The 21,709-nt window shown below is 40.1% G+C and overlaps 1 protein-coding gene across 11 annotated transcripts in view; it reads right to left on the bottom strand.

The window, feature by feature from the left end:
* CALD1 (caldesmon 1) overlaps nt 1-21,709 on the bottom strand; it is a 655,703-nt gene that overhangs the window by 362,678 nt on the left and 271,316 nt on the right. For all 11 annotated transcript variants that reach the window (XM_078674011.1, XM_078674008.1, XM_078673998.1 and 8 more), the window contains one exon: nt 17,779-17,901. In XM_078674011.1, coding sequence (XP_078530137.1) covers nt 17,779-17,849 — 71 coding nt within the window. In that variant the 5' untranslated portion in view covers nt 17,850-17,901. The remainder of the gene's footprint in view (nt 1-17,778; nt 17,902-21,709) is intronic.

Below are 21,709 nucleotides of genomic sequence, written 5' to 3'. Positions count from 1 at the left end.
TGTTGGTAGTGCAGGCTGAACTTAAAACATTCCCTTAGAGCGCTCACCCTAATAAAAAAAGCTTTGTATTAATGAACCTTTAATACAAGTTGGAACAGCAATAACATATGGGTACAGCTATTCACTTAATTGCAAACAATGCTCTTCACTGATCCATAATGTGATAGAGTAATCTTGCAGCCAAAGAGTTTGTGCTGCAGGGGGTTGGGCCTACTTGCCCCAAGGACAAAATAAACTTGAAACTTCTTGTCCTTGATCCCAAACAATATGCCCTGGGTGTTGGGCTATCGGAATTCCACACCCCTGATCACATACTTTTGTTAATAGGAGCTACATTTTATCTGGAGCACTGTCACTCAGTTTTCATCTAAAAACCTTTTACATACCATATTAGTAATAATATGAGATCCTTCAGGGTCCATTGTAACAAATCACACACTTTTTTTCTGGGAGTCCTATACAATGTTGGATTTCATATTTTCTATAAAAGTTTTGAAGTCTCTTATGGTTGTAAGTGCCAACTCTTGCCAAACTGCTGCTCTTGCAGAGAGGAAGCAGAATTTCTGCACAGACCTCAAAGAATACTTAACTCATGTATCCTTGGTCCACCACACGCAGACCTCAGGGTATCAATTGCATGGCTGCAGAGTAAACTGGAGGAATGTTGTTCCTCTCCCTAAATCGCCAAAATCAGGATTAAACCTGTAATTTGGAACTGCAAGTTTCTTGGTGTTCAATTTAGAGAAAAGTCTCACAGTGGCATGTGGTTAACATCCTCTGTATTGAAGTAGAGCCTTTGCCTGAATTCCTAAAATTTTTTACTATTTTCTGATGTTTAAAACAAGCAAAGTACGTCGGTGTAAAGTTTGTGCATAATATAATTCATATAAAAAGGGAAGCAATAAGCCACCTTGACAACTTTTACTGTTAGCACAAAGAATATGCAACTCATCTTATCCAGGCTAGAAATTGGTAGAAATAGGCTGCAAAGCTAGAAATGTGAACTATATGAGAGCATTTAAGTCTCTTTGATACAACCCGTGCAGCAGTCCCAGCTACATAAGAGTATAAGAAAAACACTTGTATAATGACGCCTGAAATCAGGTCTTGTTAGGTGGATGCTGAATTGCTTTAACCTATGGAAACTACCAATTAGGACAGGATTTGTAATACCTCTACAATGACAGTTATCCATACAGTAGAGAACATCCTTCCTACATAGAATGATTGTACACTTTTTTAAATCCAGCCCTCGGTAACCCATAACCCTACAAAAGTGCCTGGTATAATCTCTCTACTGAAAATACAAGTAAGATCTGGGGTGCATAAGGTTTAGGATGTGATGCTTGGTGATAAATTCACATGATCATCTTATTGGCTGTCACAGCTTTTTACAGAAGGAAGGACATTTTTGTATCGTAGGTTCTATATGTGTACTGCAGTCTAATGTACTGTAGATAATATTATGAGAAAAAAATGTGTCTGACTTTTGTTGTCTTGCACAGTACTTGGAAAAATGCGTGAAAAAGTCATTCTCCCATATATTCGTGTGTTTGATAATATCATGCACAAAGGAGTGGTTTAGTAGCCCTGCTTGAGGCTGTACATTGTACAAATATCATACGGGACACAAGCTGCAGTCACCCCCGATTGACCAGATACTCCAGTGACTGGTTACATATAGGCGCCCTTGGTAAATCAGCAATAGTGCTTGTCACCATTAAGTAAAGGCATTTTTATTTATTTATTTATTTATCTAAATAGTTTTACATGCTTGTAGGAAGAGATATTTATAGACCCCTTAAGGATGACGCACTAGGGTTCTGAAGACCTTTAATATGCCCCATCTTCTTATATATACTACATACTACCTAATGTCGCCTCATAACAGTCAGTGAACAAAGTCTATGTCCTAGAAACTACACTTGAACGTAAAAAGAAAAGTCATAACATTTTCTTCACGGTTCTTGTTTATCATCATACAATAGATGTTTTTTTAAGGAGATTATTGCTGTTTAAAGGGTGCACCTGTTGTGGGTGGAAGCGCAGTCCAATGTGCGCTTTCAGATTCTAACCCTGCTCAGGGGTGTGTCATTGACTAGGATTAAAATTAAAATAGCGCAGGTTTACGTCTAGCATTCCGACTCCCACCACCTTCCGGTCATGACGCCAGACAGACGCAATCAGTTCACGGACATCAGAAACTATTTACCAATGCTGAAAGAGCGGCGAGCAGCTGTAAATTACTAATCACAGACACTACAGGACCCACAAAGCCGTCAAGCTCCATTAATGTGGAATTCGAGAAAGGGGCCTATTATAATGGTTTCCTCTCAGTAAATGGAGTCCAGCATGCGAAACAGAGTAAGAAGGCATTTCGTATCTTCTGAAATGGTTTCTTTTTCATTTAATTTTGCATATTGCTGAACATCACATTTTAATTTCATTGTCAACATCTTTACATAAACAATATAATAAATAAAGAAAAAACGTTGCAAATTGCTACTGTGATAGTGAATCGTAAACATTTGAAAACTAAAATGTGAAAATATTTAATTCAGCATCCATTTATATTTAGTGAAACACATTCAACAACAACTGAGGAGAGGATGTGTTCTAACAGCTAGATCGGTCTACCTCGAAGGTGGGGAAACAGGTTCGAGGCTTAGCAGGGGCGCTCAACATCCTCCTATTCTGGGCAAATCACTTGATCGCCCGTGCCAAACAAGAAATTAATATGTCCGTCTGTAATGCAACTAGTGCTCATGTATAGCATTCTGATACCTTAGGGTCGAGTAAGCGCTATATACAACAACAAAAAACATTAATGACATAGGTGGTGAGATCAAACATCATATAAGGAGTGATTTCTTCCATTTCAGTATAAAAACAATTGTAAGGGACTTCACTGTGATATCTGTATGAAGGGTCTCCTCAGAAATCATTCACTATTCACCAACTGAAATTTCGTAGTGCACATTTTTAGTTGCATGTACTTAGGGAAAATATTCTCAAGTCCTCTATGGTGTCTCTGAATTAAACCATAGTTGCATTATTGACATGGCTGTGGTGATAGCAAGGTTGTGATTCACAAAGATAGTGACAAGAAATTCAAAATTTACTGTTATCACCCTCCTCGAAACTAACCTTGATTAATCTTTCCTGCAACTAGTTCCCAGCTGTTCATACCACAAATTTTCAAATCCCTCTTCACACTTGCCCTACAGTATTTAGGGTTGATTCTCCAAAGATGGTGCTGCAGAGTCAATTTCCCACCACATTAAGCAACAGAATCGTGCCTGGTTGCAAGAAGTGGCCTCCAAAATGCTCTTATTCTTACAGCCAATTCCTTTTCAATTACACTTTGCCCTCTCTGTTGGAGGGTTGCATTCCTCATTCCAGTACTTGGAAAATGTTTTAGCCAGCCTTTATATCATTATCAGCTCAAGCATTATATCTTTCTTAACCTCTTCTATTCTTAAATTCTGACGAGACTAGTCTTCAGTAGAAGTACGGTATTCTCTAACATTTCATCAGCAATTGCTGCAATCTAACACAATCAGGTTTGCGTGTTTACCTATTTCTCCAGCATATTTACCACAACCCATTCGAAATGTCTTCCATACACACTCATCTTTCCTGACCTAGCATCTTTCTTGTATATTTTCAATCATGGTGCCACATGGATAATAATTTGCACCCTGGGTATCAATGGCATGCACCTCTACAAATGTGTTCCTGAGCCGCAACGTGTTCCTACACATTTCATTGTGCATTGTTAACTCCACACCCACCTTCTGTCCTATGTCCCTCCTCTTCCTCCTGTACACCTCAGCCCCGTCAGCATCATCTATTTTTGTTTCTCCTGTTATCTAAAAGATAATGACAGGTAAATTGTCTTGATGTCCTCCCCCCTCCTCATCCGTCATCTTCAACAGCAGGTGCTTCTTGACCTGCTTCTACTCATTACTGGGTGACACTGCTTTCTCTTATAATGAACAGAGTTGAAAGACAAATTAAGGAACTCCCTTCAACTCTGGCACCTACAGACATTAGATTTCACCATATCATTCTTTTCTGATAACATCCTTATCATCAGTGAAAGGCCTTGAAGTTCATACTGAAAACAGATTGCACTTTTATTTATTTATTTTAAAGGTTTTATATGGCGCTGGCTAGACCCGGAGCTATCAGAGCGCTTTACAGGAGCAAAAGCAAGGCCAATATCAATGGAACAAAGGATACATGAAAAATACAATCAAGGGCATGAGAATATCCACATTGAATCAGGAGAAAGGGAAATTTGTTTAGGATCAATGGATTACATACAGTTAGAAAATCTTCATCAGTTGCCACCTCTGCCTTGCACCACCTTCTCAACACCTGCATGACCTGTCTCCCTGTTTCAACTCTGTTCCATACTTTAGCCCTTCCTGAACTCGACTATTGTCCCTTTCTCATCACTTCTACACGAACATTTCCTGTTCTTCGAGAATGTCAGTTAATTGTTCTTTGAAGTTCGCTGCTAGGAGAGTCGCCGTTTTCCTTTGTTCTTAATATAGTCCCCTTGTTTAAAGTTCAAAAATAGGAGCGATGTGATGCTAAGCATTGACTGCACTTTAAGGTGTCCAGATATAGGAAGATGCCTGTCTAAAAATCTCCTATCATTTGAAGACACATGTTATGGAGTTTGGTGGTTGTCTATAAAAAACACTGCACGTGGTGCAACCGGACCTGAATGTGGCATTATGAAATTAGATAATAGGGCTTTTCTGCACTGTATTATATTAATGACCAAGTCCTACCTCGTTGGAATGGTATTTGTGTCACTTAGAGTATCATAAGAGCCATTTGGATAACATTATACAATTCGTGAAGAATTACGTAATTCCATTCTTTATGCAGAGATTCCAATAGCACTTCCTAGTGCCTCTGATCCAACATTAAAGGCCTAGTGACAGTAAATCTCAGCGGGGTTGCTGTCATGTTAATAGCTCGGTACTACCATTTCTAAATGGGCTGCCATATCGTTTGAAAAGGGCACTACCTCTATGTGACAGAAAGGCTGCTATGCAAGTAATTGCAGAGTATCTCTGTTCCTAGAAGAGCTGTCATGCTTTTATAAATGGGACAGCACCTTACACTCATCATATACTATTAATGGCATCTTTCCAACATTACTTTGCCTGATGCAGAGACCTCAGAGTAGCCACACATATTTTAGTAGGGCTTACACCAGCTAGCCCTGTTCGATTTCTACTTCTTAACAGGACTACAATACTTTCAATAGGACTGTGTTAGCACTTGAAGATCAAGCCGTTAAAATTTCTTCACCTCAACTCCTTACACGGTCACAGTGTTTGTAGTCTGGTTTGTAAAGACAGCATGTGTATTTGAAATAAAATGGTATCTGTATTGTAGATGGCCGTTCCCCCGCTCCTCTAAGTGTCTTAGGGCAAAGCTGTGTAGGCACATGCAGAAATAAGTACTATGTTTTTTTTTTAAAGACACACACAAGCGCAAACAGAGAAGCAGGGGAAAGCAAACCAACAAACAACTTATCCACAATCAAACACAAAGACAGGAAGGCATCTACACATATTTTCACTTTCCCATACAGAAAACCACAAGTGATCCACACAGCACAAGCATTAGTATGTGCATTTAAAGGCACCATTAACAAGCCATAATCACATGCAGGGACACAAATGCATCTGAAGTCAGAAGCAGAGATAGGCACAACAGCATACAGAAACACTAGCAGGCAAGGGCAGATACAGGTCAGAGCAGAACCACAGACAAAAGCAATCAATCCACGATGGAAAAATGCACACACATGGATCAGTGGACGCCTGCTGGAGTAGATACTATTGCAGGGACAGTCATGGGCAGGGAATGTCAGCTACATGCAAAAGTAGATGGGTGCAGCAAAAGCCAATTCTCTAATACGTGTGTACGTGTTGGTGTGTGTGTCTGTGCCTGCGTGTGTTTGCCTGTGTGTTTCTGTGACCGTACCTGTGTCTGTCTTTATGAGTGTGCATGTGTGTGTGGCTGTGCGTGTGTGTGCCTGGGTGTATGTGTGTGTGTCTCTGCCTGTGCGTGTGTGCGTGCCTGTGTCTGTCTGTATGTGTGTGTGTCTGTGACTGTGCGTGTGTGCGCCTGTGCCTGTGTCTGCCTGTACGTGTGCTGCCCTTGTTGACATTATTCTGAGCCACCTTTCATTTCACGTGAGAGCTGAACCGTCATGAAAGTCTCTGGGCATGTTTTCTTTGGACTAACTCCCATCCTGTGCTTATGCCACAAAATCCAAAACAAAGTGACCGTGGGAGTGGTTGTATTACAAGCAAATACCTCAGTTAAGGGTCTTGGCATTAAAACAACCACAATACTGTTCCTATGGATTCGAGGCTGGCAATCGCAGCTTGAGGTAGGCACACACTTTTTTTTCAAACTCTAAGGAAAATGCTGTTTTTAAAGCAACATGAAGAAAGTGCCACATACGGTTATACTTTTTCCCACTGATAGCAGTGAGTCTTGTTTACCTCACAGCCAACAATGCTTAGCTATGAAAGATATTGCTCTTAATTCTTATTAGTTACATTTAGAAACTTTTTATGCTATGGGTGGACGGCAGTGTTGGCAACGTTTTCTAACTTCCGGTCGGGTGGTATAGCTGTGCAGCTGCTGAAAACCTCCCAATTATTTTCAATGGTTAGTGACATTTTGAAGACACCTCAAATTGAAATCGAATTGAGATAATAAGGCTACATACAATTAATTTTCCTTAGGCCTGGGTGAAATTTTAACTACGCCTGCAAACATTTGAAAAAGTTCATATTTCATGTTATACGACATAATGAGATTTTTTGACATTTCACAAAATCGATTTCACATAACCTTTTTAGGGAATAAACTCCCATGGGGTACCAGTGGGAGAGAGGGTTTGCACAGAAAATGTCTTGCGGGAACAATTTCTACTTGAGTCAGCCTACCATCAGTATCATGAGTCTTTTAAACACTAGATGTGGGCTCGCTTAAAAAAACACGGAGACATGGGCAAACAACATTTTGATGTGAAAGCATAATTTTTTGCAATTCTGTGACATTTTAACATTACAGGCTTTTACAACCCTTTTTTGGAGTGGATGTCCAAATTTAGGGAGTTTTTGTACTTAAAAATGGCGTCTCATGTTCATTCATCTACAACACAATATTATGAAGTATAAATAAATAATAAATAAATACAAGTATTCTCGATTAATTATGTTAGTGGCCATATCTCATGAGCATTATGATAGTGCATATATTATAAAATTCAATTGAACCTCACAGGCCACTTAGGGCCCCATTCAATCTCGAAAGTCGTTAATATTGGGCATACGAAAATGTGTGATGCCGTGGGAATCTCTAATTGTCAGGAACACAATTTACGCCCAGTTGTATGGATGTAGGGAATAACCAGCTAATATAGATGGGTTTCCCCATTCCTGTATATACAAAAGTAGTACATTTGCACCATTTACTACCGCAATTTGCACAAGGCTTCCTAAGCTGCAAGTGGAGGGAGCATACAGCCAAGTTTTGTGAACATACCCTAATCCTCCTTTGGGCATAAACAAGCTTGTCCGTCAAAAAAAGAAGAAACGACCTATCGTGATCAGGGGTCTAGTGTGGTATAGAGAGCAGTGGCTTAACTAACATGGTGCGATGTTAAATAGCTTTCCTTATCAAAGAGATTGGTTTGTGGCTGATTAGTTGCTGTTTGAGCAATGCCAGAATGTTGTGATTTTGTCTACATAATGTTGGACTCACACCCACAACACACTCACACAAAGCAGCACAGCGGTTCAACCGTAAAATATACATCCATGAATCTTATTTAAGAACTTAGTCCACGTGATAATCACTAGGAAATGGCAGCCCTTGGTTGATGGTCATGTTTAGATAATACCATCATTGTAAGCCTATGCTTGAAACCATTAAAGGCAAAACCTTAGTTTTACATTGTATCTGCCACACTTCATATGTGTGCTTGGATGAAAAGCCTGAGTGTACATGACCAATGAAAATGTTTCTTTTTTTAAATCAGAATCTGTTTAAATTTGGAAACTGTATTGTGTTTTTTCTACTAGTTGGCAAAAAATATAAATACTGAAAACATGTTCAAAAACATATTAATTAAATATTTCTGGTAATGAAAGCTGCTAGTCCTGATAAACATTAAAGACACATTTTTTTTAGCTTTGGTACATTTAACAAAATGCTGTGACCTTACCCAGCACTTGGGCCTATATTTAGGCCAGAGCTAGAATAAAGGCCCAATTTAATTCTTGGCAGTAAGGTTACTCCGTTGCAATGGTGACAGAGGTTTCTCAATGCCGAGCATGCGGTCTGCCCACTACACTTAAATGCAGGGGGAGGACCTTCAGGATAATCATGGCAGAGACTACTCTGTCTCCGCCGTGACTAATCCCCTCCAATGGCCCTGGGGAATAAGGGCCGTCGGAGAAATGACTAAATCTCCACCCACCTAATTTGGATGGGTGGACATGCAATCATTTTTAACTGTACCTTACCTCCAAGTAAACTGGCGGTAAGGAACAGCAAAACATGTTAATGCTCCGCCCACAATGGTCCCATGGTGAGGGAGGCATTACTTTTTGTCTTTACAAAAAGAAAAAGAGATTACTGTTTTTTACAAGGCTTTTGCTTCCGATGCAGCCCTGTAACAAACAGTAAAACGCATTGGTCGGAACTGATTTGATGGCCTTGTGAAAAGACGACAACTCAGGTAAGGAGAGCTGGTCCCGTCACCTTGCCTTTATAAATCACTGCCTACTAGGTGATCATTTATAAATTTGGTGGACGGAGTAGTCACAACCTAATGGGCATAAAGTGTCCACCAACCCAATGGTGACTACTCTGTCTGCCAAAAATAAAATAGAGCCCTAAGTCTTGAAACCTAAAGTATTGTCCAGAAGCCCAACACCAGAGCTATGAACATTGGGGTGCTAAATACCAAGGATGAGTAGTCTTGAATCCACCGCATGCCTCCTTTGTCCACCACCAGACACTCCCTATCTCTTTATGTTGCAGGTTCTTTTTTCATGCTTGCTTTCTTTCTTTGTCATGTTTTTTCATCTTTTTCTTCCTCCTTCGTTTCCCTAGTGTGTTTTCTTTCTCTTGCCTCTGGTCAAAGTCTGATGAGTTCAAATAAATGCCAGACATCAAAATGAGTGCCAGCGGGCCCCTCATGAAACTATCAGATCAAATTAAGCACTGATTTAGACGTTGGCAGGATGCCAGTGGTCTCCCTCCACCAACAGTCTGCCATGTACCAGGGACACCCCTAAATTTACAAGACTAGGTCAAAGGTGAGAAAGCAGAATGGTATGATGGACCCACCTCTTTCTCCAACAGAAACACCATGAAGGAGCCAGACGGCTGTCTGGTCCCATGCAGTCTCGTTATAATAATGCTGCAAAAAATATGACTGGCCGTGGGACCAAATGCACAGAACTGCTGTAGGCCTCTCTTACCCTACCCACAGGACAGAGGGTGTCCTGAGCATTACAACTACCTGATGTTCATGCCTCAGGCCAAGTGGAACCAAAGGCACTCCCTGAAGCCTTGGGACGAGGACATGGTACGTGTCACCCCTACTTCCTGTCACCCCTGCATCCCCTGAATCCTCTGTTATCCCCATAATGAACTTCCACTAAGTCTCCAGTCCCCAGCAGGCAAAATGTGAAAACTATGGGCTGGGGAATCAACCCAGCAGTGTGTGTGTAGAGGGGGCGGCATCTGAGTAATTGCACATGCCCAAGAGGGGTACAGGTTTTCCTAGAATGTTTGATACCATTCATGTGTTCTGCCAGGGGGAGGTGCAAGGCTGCTAACTGGATTAGGGGCACCTGCATGGTGGTGCTGATGTCTACCACAGTGGCACCTTTCTCTCACCACCACCTCATAATTCAAGGGTAATCTGGCAGTGGTTATGGGCCAAGGGAAAATGGTAGAGTTTAGACGTCAGTGAAGGCAGAGCCACTAACAGGTTGTAATAGGGGGCAGGGGCTCATTATAGCCAGACCTTAATTTGCAACGCAATTAGTGCTGGTGCCCAAAGTTTTGACCGGTGCTAGGAATATCAGCAGTGCCAGATACTAAGGATGAATACCTATGATTCATTCCTTTTTATGCCTCTTTCATCGACCCTCAGACACACTCTGCCCCTTTATCTCGGTTTTTCAGATTCTTTTGCATTCCTGCTTTCTCCATTGTCATTGCTTTTCTGACTTTGTCTTTCTCTTTGTTTGCCTTATGTGTATTTTTCTCTCTCTTGCTCTTACTGAAAGTCTGATAAGAAACAATAAGTGTTGTTCCCCAAGAAACACAGCCAGTGTGCCCCACATGCAGCTTCCGGTTGAAATTAAGCTCTAATTGAAAGGTCAACGTGTAAAGTGTTTTTTTTCAAGTCAGTAAAGTTTTTTTAAATCTTGTGTCATTTGTTGTCTAGATATATGAACCTTTATGATCTTAGCAACTCAATCTACACCTTGTTGATGAAGATCCAACAGACAGAAACCATCTGTTGATGTACGGAGGATATGGTGCTTCACTAGTTTCTGGTCTTCAGATTTGAAGAAGGCAATGGAACTGGTTGATCTTCTCAAAAGCATTACCATCACAGGCTTTGGATTTTATTCAGATGACCAACAGTGAAGGCACATGGAAAAGTGCTGAGCGGATCAGTCTCTGCTATCAGCAAAAGTGTTAAGCAACTCGTAAGAATGACTTGCACTCTCCTCCTTATCACATCAGAATAACGCGTGGTCCCAGGGCGATTGGCTGTGATTCTGAGTATGGAGCCAAACAGTCCATCTTCTCCACTTTGTGAGGCGAAACCCCTGCATATTCCTCTTTACCTCTCCATGCTGCAGTTACTTTGCTTGAGACATGTTGAGATCCTGTCTTAAGCACTCGATCAAAAATTGACCCTTCTGAATCAGCAATGGCTAATTCAACTGCCTCTGAACACCCGCTTCATCATGGCAAGGTCACTCCCTCAGCTTTGCGTGCTTCTGGAACTCTGTCCCTGCAGACATTAAGAGCCTCTCGCTCCCTAGCAGTTTTCTAAGATTGGCTTTTCAGTAGTAGCTTCTAATTTAGGATTTTCTAGCATAATTTGCCCTTTTTACCTATATCCACTTCAATGTTTTATTTTTTTGCAACGTAGAGTGATGTTTCTCCAACTAAAAACGCTGTTTTACTTTACGATAGATAACTGCTTGCTATTTTTGTAAATGATTTAAAAATATATTTTTTCATAATAACTGTGTGATCCAAGAGGTCTGCAGTCACGAATTTAAAGATATGACAATTCATTACAGTGCTTTTCAAAATACAGATATCTGGTGCATGGAAACTATCAGCCATGAGCACAGACGATATAACGCACATTTGTTCTAAATTTACTCCAAACTTGTGGCTGGGCGCCACACTAAACAATGTTGCCTTGTTGGTGTGCGCTGCAGGTCGAGTTGTGAGAAAATACATCATGTTCTCACGATGTTGCGGCCAAAGATGCACACTGCTATTGCAACATGAATTGTATTCCCGCCGGGCAAGACTGCAGCCATCAACTGGTGTACATTTTTCCATCATGACTGCACGTCCAAATATTCGGTGAAATACGACGATAAGAGTACTTTAAAAATAAATACGGCGGACGCACGAAAATTGCAACACCTGATGAGCAGCACACGCACGTACTATCTGTAATATCACGCAGAATTCTTCTAAAGTTACAATAATATGGTGGCCGGGTGCCCTATAAGACAAGTTCTCTTGCTTGTTGGTATGCACAGAATTGAAAAAACATTTTCTTCTTTCCTGTTAAAACAGTCTGCAGCGTAGACTGGTCCTGAAACATGGAATGTTCCACTTCTAGTCAGAAATCTACCCATGGCATTTATTTACTTTCATTGATAGCTGTGACCTCCTAAGCATTGCAGTTTTGAGCTGAGGGAGTCTGAAAGAGTGTATATGTTTTGATCATTGTACACCTCAGTTTTGCTAGGTCCCAGTTCATCTAAGTACTGGCCAATCCTCATGCAGAGAATCGAAATGAAAACAATAAAAAACGTCACTGTTGTGGTGTGTACGATACCTTGACTCATAGAAGCAATGGCCACAGAGGGCGGTCTGATTCAGCCATCGGGATTTAAGAGAGAAGGATGGAAGAGGCAGGGTCTGGAAACTATCTCCATCACAGCCGCTGTGTGGTCCACAGAATGTCCATTTCCCACCCGCTGTTTTAGTTTACTCAAATGTAACTTGGAAAAATTAAATTTTTATGTTACAATGGTGCTTTTCCTTAGCAGATTCATTCTATGCAGCTGCCGTGAAGCGTCCAGCAAATAAATCAGCTTCTGAAGTGCGGTGCAAACCTGGTTTTCAGCACACATTCCAAGTGGAGAAAGTAGAAAAGATGCTGTGATCACAATAAAATCAAAGCAGTTTGTATAAATAAATAAATGGGAATATGAACTTATGTAAGGTCGTTTCAACAGCACCACTTGTGCTGCCTTGCTGCTGATTTAGAGCTCTTTGATGTATAGACAATGCACTATACTTCATGCCTCTGGGGTTGTATAAGGTTTTCATGAAAGTTTAGTGTAGCCATGAAGCACTGTCACAACATTACATTTTATTTCTGGTTCTAAGAAGGGACTGTGCAGCCATATGAATATGTATTGGTACTTAGGGGAGTAGCGTGGTAGGCACAACATATAGGAAGAGTCCTATGTACTGTAAAAAGTTAATACTGGCAATGTGCACCAGACCAAGGGCCATATTAAAAGTGTCATTGGCTAGAAAACACTTGTAATATGACGGAGAGAACATCACCCACATGTGTGACGGAGTATCCTTTCTGTCAAACTCTAAAAAAGGCCCTATATTCTCAAGCATAAGCATCTTTGAAAAGTTCAATTTGAAGACATTTCCAGAGGATTGGATTGTTAGTCCCTAATGAGCAAGGCACCAGCACTGCATGCTTCGGTGCACTACCAAAAGATACTCCTAGAGGTCCCTAGTGAACAAGGCACCAGCACTGCATATCTAGGTGCTGTACCGCAAGCTGCTGCTAGAGGTCCCTAGCGAGCAAGGCACCAGCACTGCATGTCTAAATGCAGTACTGCAAGCTCCTCTTAGAGGTCCCTCATGAGCAAGGCACCAGCACTGCATGTCTATAACGTTGGAGTTATTGGTATCATAAATGGCAATGTTTTTTACCTAGCCATGTTGCAGGGTTTAGTACCATATATGGCCAAAAGGGACCTCTTTTGGTCACATATGGTACTGCACCCTGAAGAAGATATGGTAAATCCGCCCTACCCACAATGCAGTGCATGCAAGACAGTACTACAATTACATTCAAATAGCTATGTCCATATATACAATTAGTAGTTTTGAAATGTGACAAAAGAATGATTACATTAATTTTGGATTAGGTTGTACTCTGTGTGGAGTTGATGAAGGGAAATTTATAGACTGTCTCATATAAATGTGAGATATTCTAGTGAGTGAAGTAACCACTGCCAGCCTAGATTAGGACCAAGTGTGTGTCCTGCCTGAAGCCTTTTAAAAAAATAATGCCTTGAGGCTGTAATTAACCCGTTGGCTGCTTCTGCTTTTTTGCGGCAGTGCAACTGTTTTAAAAAACGGGCGAAGTAGAGTCGGCCATTGGCCGACGGCAGCACCAGCGAGGTAGTTCTGCCGTTGGCCAATGGCCGCAGGCAGCAGCCAACGGGTTAAAACCTAGGGAGTAACAACACATGGGGGTGTCCTCATGGGAGGTACAATAAGAGACAATGCGGTACTAAGGAGGGACTACTAAGCCTATTGACCGATGAAAAGCCACCATTTACAAAGGGCAGAGACAGGAGCCAATTAAAAAGATGGGCAGAAAGTAGGCTTAGCTTTATGCCTATATCCTGAATACACCATGTCTCGAAGAGACAGCACAAGCGCTGCCTAGGCGAGACCTAAAAATGACTGAAATGTGGATAGGCTCCATGAAAACGAGAAGTAAACCAAGCATTGGAAATCCGGAAAACCTGCAGACTAAAATCTACAGGACAAAACAAATATATAAGAAGGCTTGTAGCATCTGAGGAAGGATTTCCTTCAGAACTCAGTGATTCGCAAAATAACTTTGGTGAAAAGTCCTGCCCTACTGACACTGTGCCACCTTTGTTGGTTAGAGTCCAGAGATGAATACTACAGGTTAATCAAGGAGAGTAGTGACAATGGGCAAGTAATGCTCCAGAGCCATGTCCTGGCTCTGCCTGTCATATATACTGGTGCGCCACTAAGCCCTAGACCCTAACTGCTTAATATATACAGTCTCTGACCAACTAGCATCACCTTAAAGCTCTCTTGTGGGACAAAACCCATGATCATAACTCCCACATCCCCCACAATGGAGGAAGAAGAGAAAGCACTGGATGCGGCCCAGTAGCAATAAGAACAACAATGGTACATTCGGGATAAGGGACCAAGACACAAAATGCAGGGATGAAAGGATTATTAAGATAGGTAGTTTGGCTAGGAAGCAGGCAAAGGAACCTATAAGCTAACCACATGTAGACCACACCAAAATTGTTCAACCATACAATGAGGATTGTCCTAGTGAATTGCCCTCTGTTGTTTTTGTACTGATGTGGTAGTGCAGTTGATGCAGACTTCAACATGCAGGTTTGTCCCGTTACGTAATTGGATACAAGTGTTTTATGTCTGTAAAGTTCACAACCTCACACATACATACCTACTGTTAGATCATACTGAATGCATGAGGATCTAATCATGATGTCTATAAACACAGCATTTATCGTTTTATATAAATGTTATACCATTAACGTATATCCCTATTTTCTAATTTGCAAGAACAAGTCATCACAATTTCTTATTTTGCTTTATAGAGACTACATCAATGTTACTTCCATAGAATATTATGAGTGATTACTGAACATGGAAATCCTTTCATTTCACATACACATTAATCTATGATTTAAATTCATATAAAAAGAAAATTGAATCCACAAATATGTTGTTGTCCATATTGCATATATCCACATCAATACAACATATCAAAGCTGTCAATCAAGTTTACCATTCTGATAAGTTTAGTATATGTTGCTCAGCTGATATATGCATTTGCATAAAAGGAAGGTTTTCTCAAAACTCGTGTAGATAATGCACGAGACAAGGAAAATAACAAAATTGAACAAAGTTATAGAGGATGCAGACCATAATGTTCTACCGGGCATTTAAGGCAGTTCATCTTGTAGAAATGCTTCTCTGAAATTGGACATCTTGAGACACAGAGAAAGCTACGTCCTTTCTTAAGTAACAATACCAAATATAGATGTGGAAAGAACCAAGCTTCAAATGGTATGCACCACTTTTGAACATCTACATGAGTTTTTCGGAAACTTATCTCTCCTTTATGACAGAATGCTCTTTCATATCATCCTACTTTGATTATATGTTTCCATCACCATTCAATGTGATTAACACTAGTGCTGCTTACAGGACTATCCGGCCCACTGAAAATGAGGCTAGACCCAATTAAGGCGAATGATCTATCTAATACTGTTATGGAAGCATTGAAAATAAACGTGAGTTCAAATCATATATATAAAAAAAAATTGAATGTATGTAAATTAATTTAATACAGATATGATGAAAAATATCTGCATGTCTGATTTTGAATTTTATTGGCATAAAAGATGGTGAAAGAAGATACTGTTTTCATTATATATTGATGACCCCTACCCCCATTCGCCTTAGTTGGGTCTAGTCCCATTTTGCGTAGGCAGTATTAGAGTGTGCAGTAGCACACAAGGACGACTTTTGGTTCAAATAAACACTGGCTACACTGATTGTATATTCATAACATTTTGAAGAAGCCACTTTGTTGATGAGGACGGCGTAGCATGAGTGCACACACTGCCGGGTGCAGCGTGTTTGATGAGCAAATGCGAATGTCAATTTAGCGCTGACTGGCTACTTTTAAATGTGGGTGGAGTCTAACTTCACTCACTCGTTGGCAGTTATGACTAATTAACACCACAATGTGAGATTGAATTCTGAATTTGTCCTCCAGCTTGAGATGTCTTGGTGTCTTCCAAATACATTTGAAAATCTAGTTGATGCCATTCCATAATCAGGCCCAATCACCTCAAATGACCTTTGGAGAGCAATGGCAAAAGGGTTCATCCTTGTGATACTCTAAGTTGAACTCCTTGTTGTCGGATCTGCTGCAGCCTTTTCTCGCCCGTTTGCTTGGTTGTTGGGAATGATTTGATCCACTCCGCGTGTTTGTTATTCATTATTTAAACCATGTTTAGGTATTGATGTTAGTATTGTTGAGTTCCCCCATCTATCTATAACAGATCCATACACACAAATATATACAATAAACCCTGTTATTTTAGAAACAGCCCTAATTCGCTCAATGGAAATTACATCGTCAAAACGTGACACTAACAAAAAATCAACTATTCTAGGTGTTTTGCCTATGCTTGTGGAAGAATCCTGACACCTCATTTTGAACAAGAAAAGTAAGTGTAACCCACATCGCAATTATTAATTTTATTCCCTTGAAGGCATAGTTTCACAATGTTAAGCTTGTTGTCAACCAATTAGAATTTCTGTGTTTAAAGCTGAAACATGCCAGTAACTAATATTTAAAATTATTTTACAGTCCTACACGGATTGAACATGTTATTTTCCTGAATATTTGTTTCTTTTACAAATTCAGAGACGCATTTCACCAGTCATTGTTATTATAAAAAATTCGGGAACAGTAGTATTTTGTCCGATATATTTTTTATTCTGGTGGTTGATATGCAAAGTAAAAGTTTAGTAGTTACGCAATCTGCTTTTCACTCGTTATTAACCTGGATTATATGGATTTCAGCCTGTATCAATATTACACAGAAATGGTTCATCTATGATTCAGTTATTCTGTAGTGTGTTGGCCTTTTTAGGCATCCTCTTATAAGATTAAAAGTCCTGTATTTATTTGGTTACCAAGAAGCATTTGTTATCTTATAATACTAAGTCTGTCATTTGCCATGAAAATGCGAATGAACATTTTTTATGTTAAACTACAGCAAAAATAGTGTAGGGATAGAGATAGTTAGGTCTAGTAATGCTCACTAACCCAGCCAAAAACAAAAACTAGGAAAAAGAGGGGGTGGCAAAGAAGAGGCAGGCATTAAGGACTTGCTCTAGTTACCACAAATCAGAGCAGGAGAGCAGGAGGAGCAGAATATTCACCCTCTCTTAAAAAATTAACATCAACTCTGAGATGATATGCCTTGTTCACTGCTGGCATTATGTAACGTGTGGACTTTGCCATAGTTTTCCTGAAATTAAAATGTACTTTGGCATGATACTTATCACTTTCCCCCAAAAACCTAAAAAATAACAACATTTGTTGTATGGTGAGCCCTCTTTTTCCACAACTTGCAAAAGTTCCTCTATGCTTCTTATTCATGTTATTTTAGATTAAGTTAGCCAAAGGCGCAAGATCTCCTTACCATTTCTGGAAATGTGATCCAGAATTAATCAATACACAACAAGCATAATAAAAGACATGGACAATCAAAAACGACATAAAATATGCTAATTATAAAATAGTCCAAAAACCAGAACCACAAGTTAGAGGCGTGCTCAGTCATATGTGCTGGATGACCATTGACTTACCGTTCAGTTTCTAGGCGCATCTCCTCACGCTTTTGCCTCCTAAGCTCTCTGCGGCGCTCCAAATCATCCATGATTTCTGTTTACGATTGAGAAGATCCAAAATATATGAATCTAAAACGGAAGCTGTAAGAGATGAAAAGAAAGACTATTTACAATCCATAAGTAGCCTTTGTAAACTTACACACACTTTAGTGAATAATATATGAGGTCCATCCCAGACAATAATTTGTTTGACTTTTCTATTGATTTTTGTGAGGGATTTAGTGTCCCGAGAAGACATCTCGACCACCCGTCTCCCAGAGGGCTGTCTCCACCATCAACACACCCATCCACTCACAGGCATCACCATTTAGGTGACCCTGCCAATAAGGTGTTAGGCGCACCTCTGGTGTCTTTGCATTTTCTTTTCCCACTGTACTGTATCTTATCCTTCACTGCTCAGATTCTGCTCAGATTCTGGACCAATTGACTTACTGGATCAGATTTTAAAAATCAGTGATACGTTGGCAAGCTACAATTAAAGCCTCCCCTGTGCTGCCTAAATACCCCAATGCTATCAATTTTAGACTAGTACAGGCCATACACTGCATCTCCAAAAATAATGTGTTTAAACTGAGAGAGACCGCTTGTCAGCAAACAAGGGAGTAGAGTACTATCAGTACCAAAAACAAATTATTCCTTGATTCACTCAATCAACAAGAACCCCCTATTAATAGAGGAATTCTTACTTCATATAAAACACATAGATAAACTCAAAAAAGATCTCACTCAAACAACAATTATACTACTTTAACATGCAGTGCAAACAAGTCAATTTATTTCTTTAGTACATGTGAATATTATTAAAACACAAATATTATAAAAACACCTATAATAAAACACAATGCATCATTTCAGCATAATTAAAAACATGCTGACTAGAGGGATCATGCAGGCGTGGAAGAGGGTTGGGTTCAGGGAGGAACCTAGCAAAACCCCGCAGATAAGGTCACGGTCTTCCAAGGTGCATAGTGCCAGGCTCACTGACTGGATCCTTCCAGTCAGGAAGAAGCAGACCCATCAGAATGCATGACCATGTATTCCGATGACGTCTAGGCTTTGGATGAGGATGGGGTAGGAGATTGTGTCAATTGCTGCAGAGAGGTCCAGGAGGATGAGGACTGCCTTCAGGTCTGGATGCAGGCTGAAATTGCTGTAAATGGCGGTGATTTTATTTTGCTGAATAATTGAGAGAGATTGTTGCAGAGTTCCTGCAAGGGGGTGACTGAAATGGAGGCAGTCAATGGTGAAGCAAAATCTTCCACAATTTCCTTCTTAGCTTCTGCTGGTGCTGGCATCGATGCAGTCTGCCAGAGCAGTACATATGGTGGTCCGGATCATTTGGTGGTAGTATCTGGATATAGTGTCTTAGGGCGGAATTTAACATGCTCCTGTCTGCTTTGTGTTGGCTCATTCTCCATTTGCAGTGCAGTTATATGCAGTTGTTTTTCATCAGTCTGAGTTTCTCTGTGTAACAGCTGGCCTGTGGTCAGGGTCTTGCTGTAATGCTGGTTTGTGGAAGGGCAGGGAGCCACATCATGCATTACTATAGCATCTATGGTATCCTACTATCCTATTCAGAGAGTGGTGGGAGAGGGTGTCAGTCCTAGCTCTCGCATTGCAATTAACACTATGTTGTGAGTTTTGAAATCGAGCCAAGGCTGATTTATTTTATGGTTAAACTATGTCTTTAATAACAGCATAACAATTGAAATTAATGGAATTGTTTGCAACCGGATCATTTACCGGTATGGTTGGTGGCACTAGTCTGCCTTGGCATAAGTTCTATGTTTGATATGCCATAGAACTCCAACGGCACCTTATTGATGAGTCCAAGTAGGGGCAAAACGCATCCAGGGCTGCTTGTAATCAGGTTCAGCAGGGAAGTGGCCTAGTAGTTTGGGATGGATGGTGCCTTTGATACCATCACACGACTGGCAAAGATATGGTTGTTTTTTAATGTGATGGCACCGATAGGCAAAAAAACAAATTAAGTAAATGCACACATTGATCCAGATTGATACACGTCTATACGACCATCAATTCTATGCAGTGACAAATGAAAATAAAAATCCCATTAATAATGAGCAAGTCTGGATCTCAAATTCCTTCTAGATTCAGAAGTAACAAGGATTGTTATCTTACTTTTTCCAAATAACTTGAAATAGTAGAACTGGAAGATAGGTTGATTTTGACATACCATCATATCACCTCTTACATTGCTGCTGTTACAGTATTTTATGGGAAACTAGAAGAACAAATTGAATTTAGTCTGATACACAGCTCACAATTCAGTGTTGTAATCGGTGCTTCCTGGTTGACCGATCTCAAACTTCTCACACACGGAGTATGACAATCAATACCATCAACATCTCCATATCTTGTGAGATTCAGTCACTCTGGCTCCACAAATTCTACTTTTGCCTTTAGTGAAGGAATATAACATAGGCACACTCAATATTTCAGACATTATTGGATCAATTCATAAAGGCTTTTAGTAGAAAACGTTATTTAGTACTTCTGTACAACTCTTTTTCATGCTCTTAAACACCTTTGTGAGTTGATTCCAAAATATCAAAAATTGGAATAAAATGGGAGCATTCATATACAGTTAGTACAAAAAGAAAAGAATGGACAATGTGGGGCCAATTAACAAAGATTTGTAAGAGTGCATAAGAGATAACTCCTGTGGAACCTGTTCCCGTACTCATAAATGCTTTTGTGAATATGACCCAATGTTGCTTAAAAAATATCTGGGCCTACTGAAGGTCGTCAATCTTCAAAATACACATTACACACTTAACTGCAGTAACGTTTTACTGACTTGTTACACTGTGACATGGTGCTGAATCTACACTTGGACAAATCACAAGCATACGTATTTAATGCAATACATTTAACAAAACAATGCCTGTGGTTTCACAGGATATTCCTTACAATCAGCAATTTTCCTTTCCTTTTATCACACTTCATAGTTTATAGGGTTCTAAACAAAGTCAAAATATTTCCCTTGCCCTTTATATGATTATTATTCAATCGAAAATGTCTCTATATTTAATGCAACTCAAGAAGTATGAGAAACGTACCGAATGGACTGGTCAAGATAAGAGAATGACCGGAAGTCTGCATTAAGGATTAGACTGCACAGTGTAGAAGAGTTCCATCAAAGGTACAACTTAGTGGGAAAAGTCTGCTTATTGTTTATTGGCAGTGCTTCGTGCAAGCTAAAATACAACACTGATAGTTTTACATTAAGTATGTGTCAAAGTCAGTGCATAACTAATGTTGTGTTGGTACATTCCTAAAGTCTTATTTTCCCTCAAATACAAAGGATATTGATTACTTTTTTAACATTAGTGTGCAAGTGGTCATTGGCTGTTTGTGTGTAGTTCTGTGCAAGCTGAAGCAATGCCACCTACTCTCCTGGTCCTACAAGGAAATCCTACCCCAATTTGTGTTCGAAGAGTTGCCCTAGTTTGGGCCCTGAATTGCAGTCACGATTACCTGACCCTAATCAAGAGCAACATACAGAAGTCTTAGGGATTCATCACAACTCTGGGATGGTTTAATTCAGTGGGTTCCTGTACCTTCCCTATTTCTGGACATTTAAACTCATTGTGGGAACTTTAGAGGTGCACTGCCTTTTCCAAGACCCTTTCAACGCTTACAAACTCATGCACAATTTGAACTGAGTACAAAGCTTTCTATAGTTGTAAAAAGTATATGCAGGAAAGCAAACCTTCTTCATGTTACCCAAATTATTTTGCTTTTAGAAATCACTGGAATTTGGTGAATGCTCGGGAACTCTGCCATCGAGGCAAATCCTATTAACTGTACAAACATCTGTGAAAGCTTAATTCACTTTTCTTGTGGTAGAAGGGCTGATATTTTC

Source organism: Lissotriton helveticus, chromosome 1_1 (assembly GCF_964261635.1).
Source record: "Lissotriton helveticus chromosome 1_1, aLisHel1.1, whole genome shotgun sequence".
NCBI lineage: Eukaryota > Metazoa > Chordata > Amphibia > Caudata > Salamandridae > Lissotriton > Lissotriton helveticus.
The sequence above is the reverse complement of the archived record's forward strand: the minus strand, read 5'-3'. Positions and strand labels throughout refer to the sequence as shown.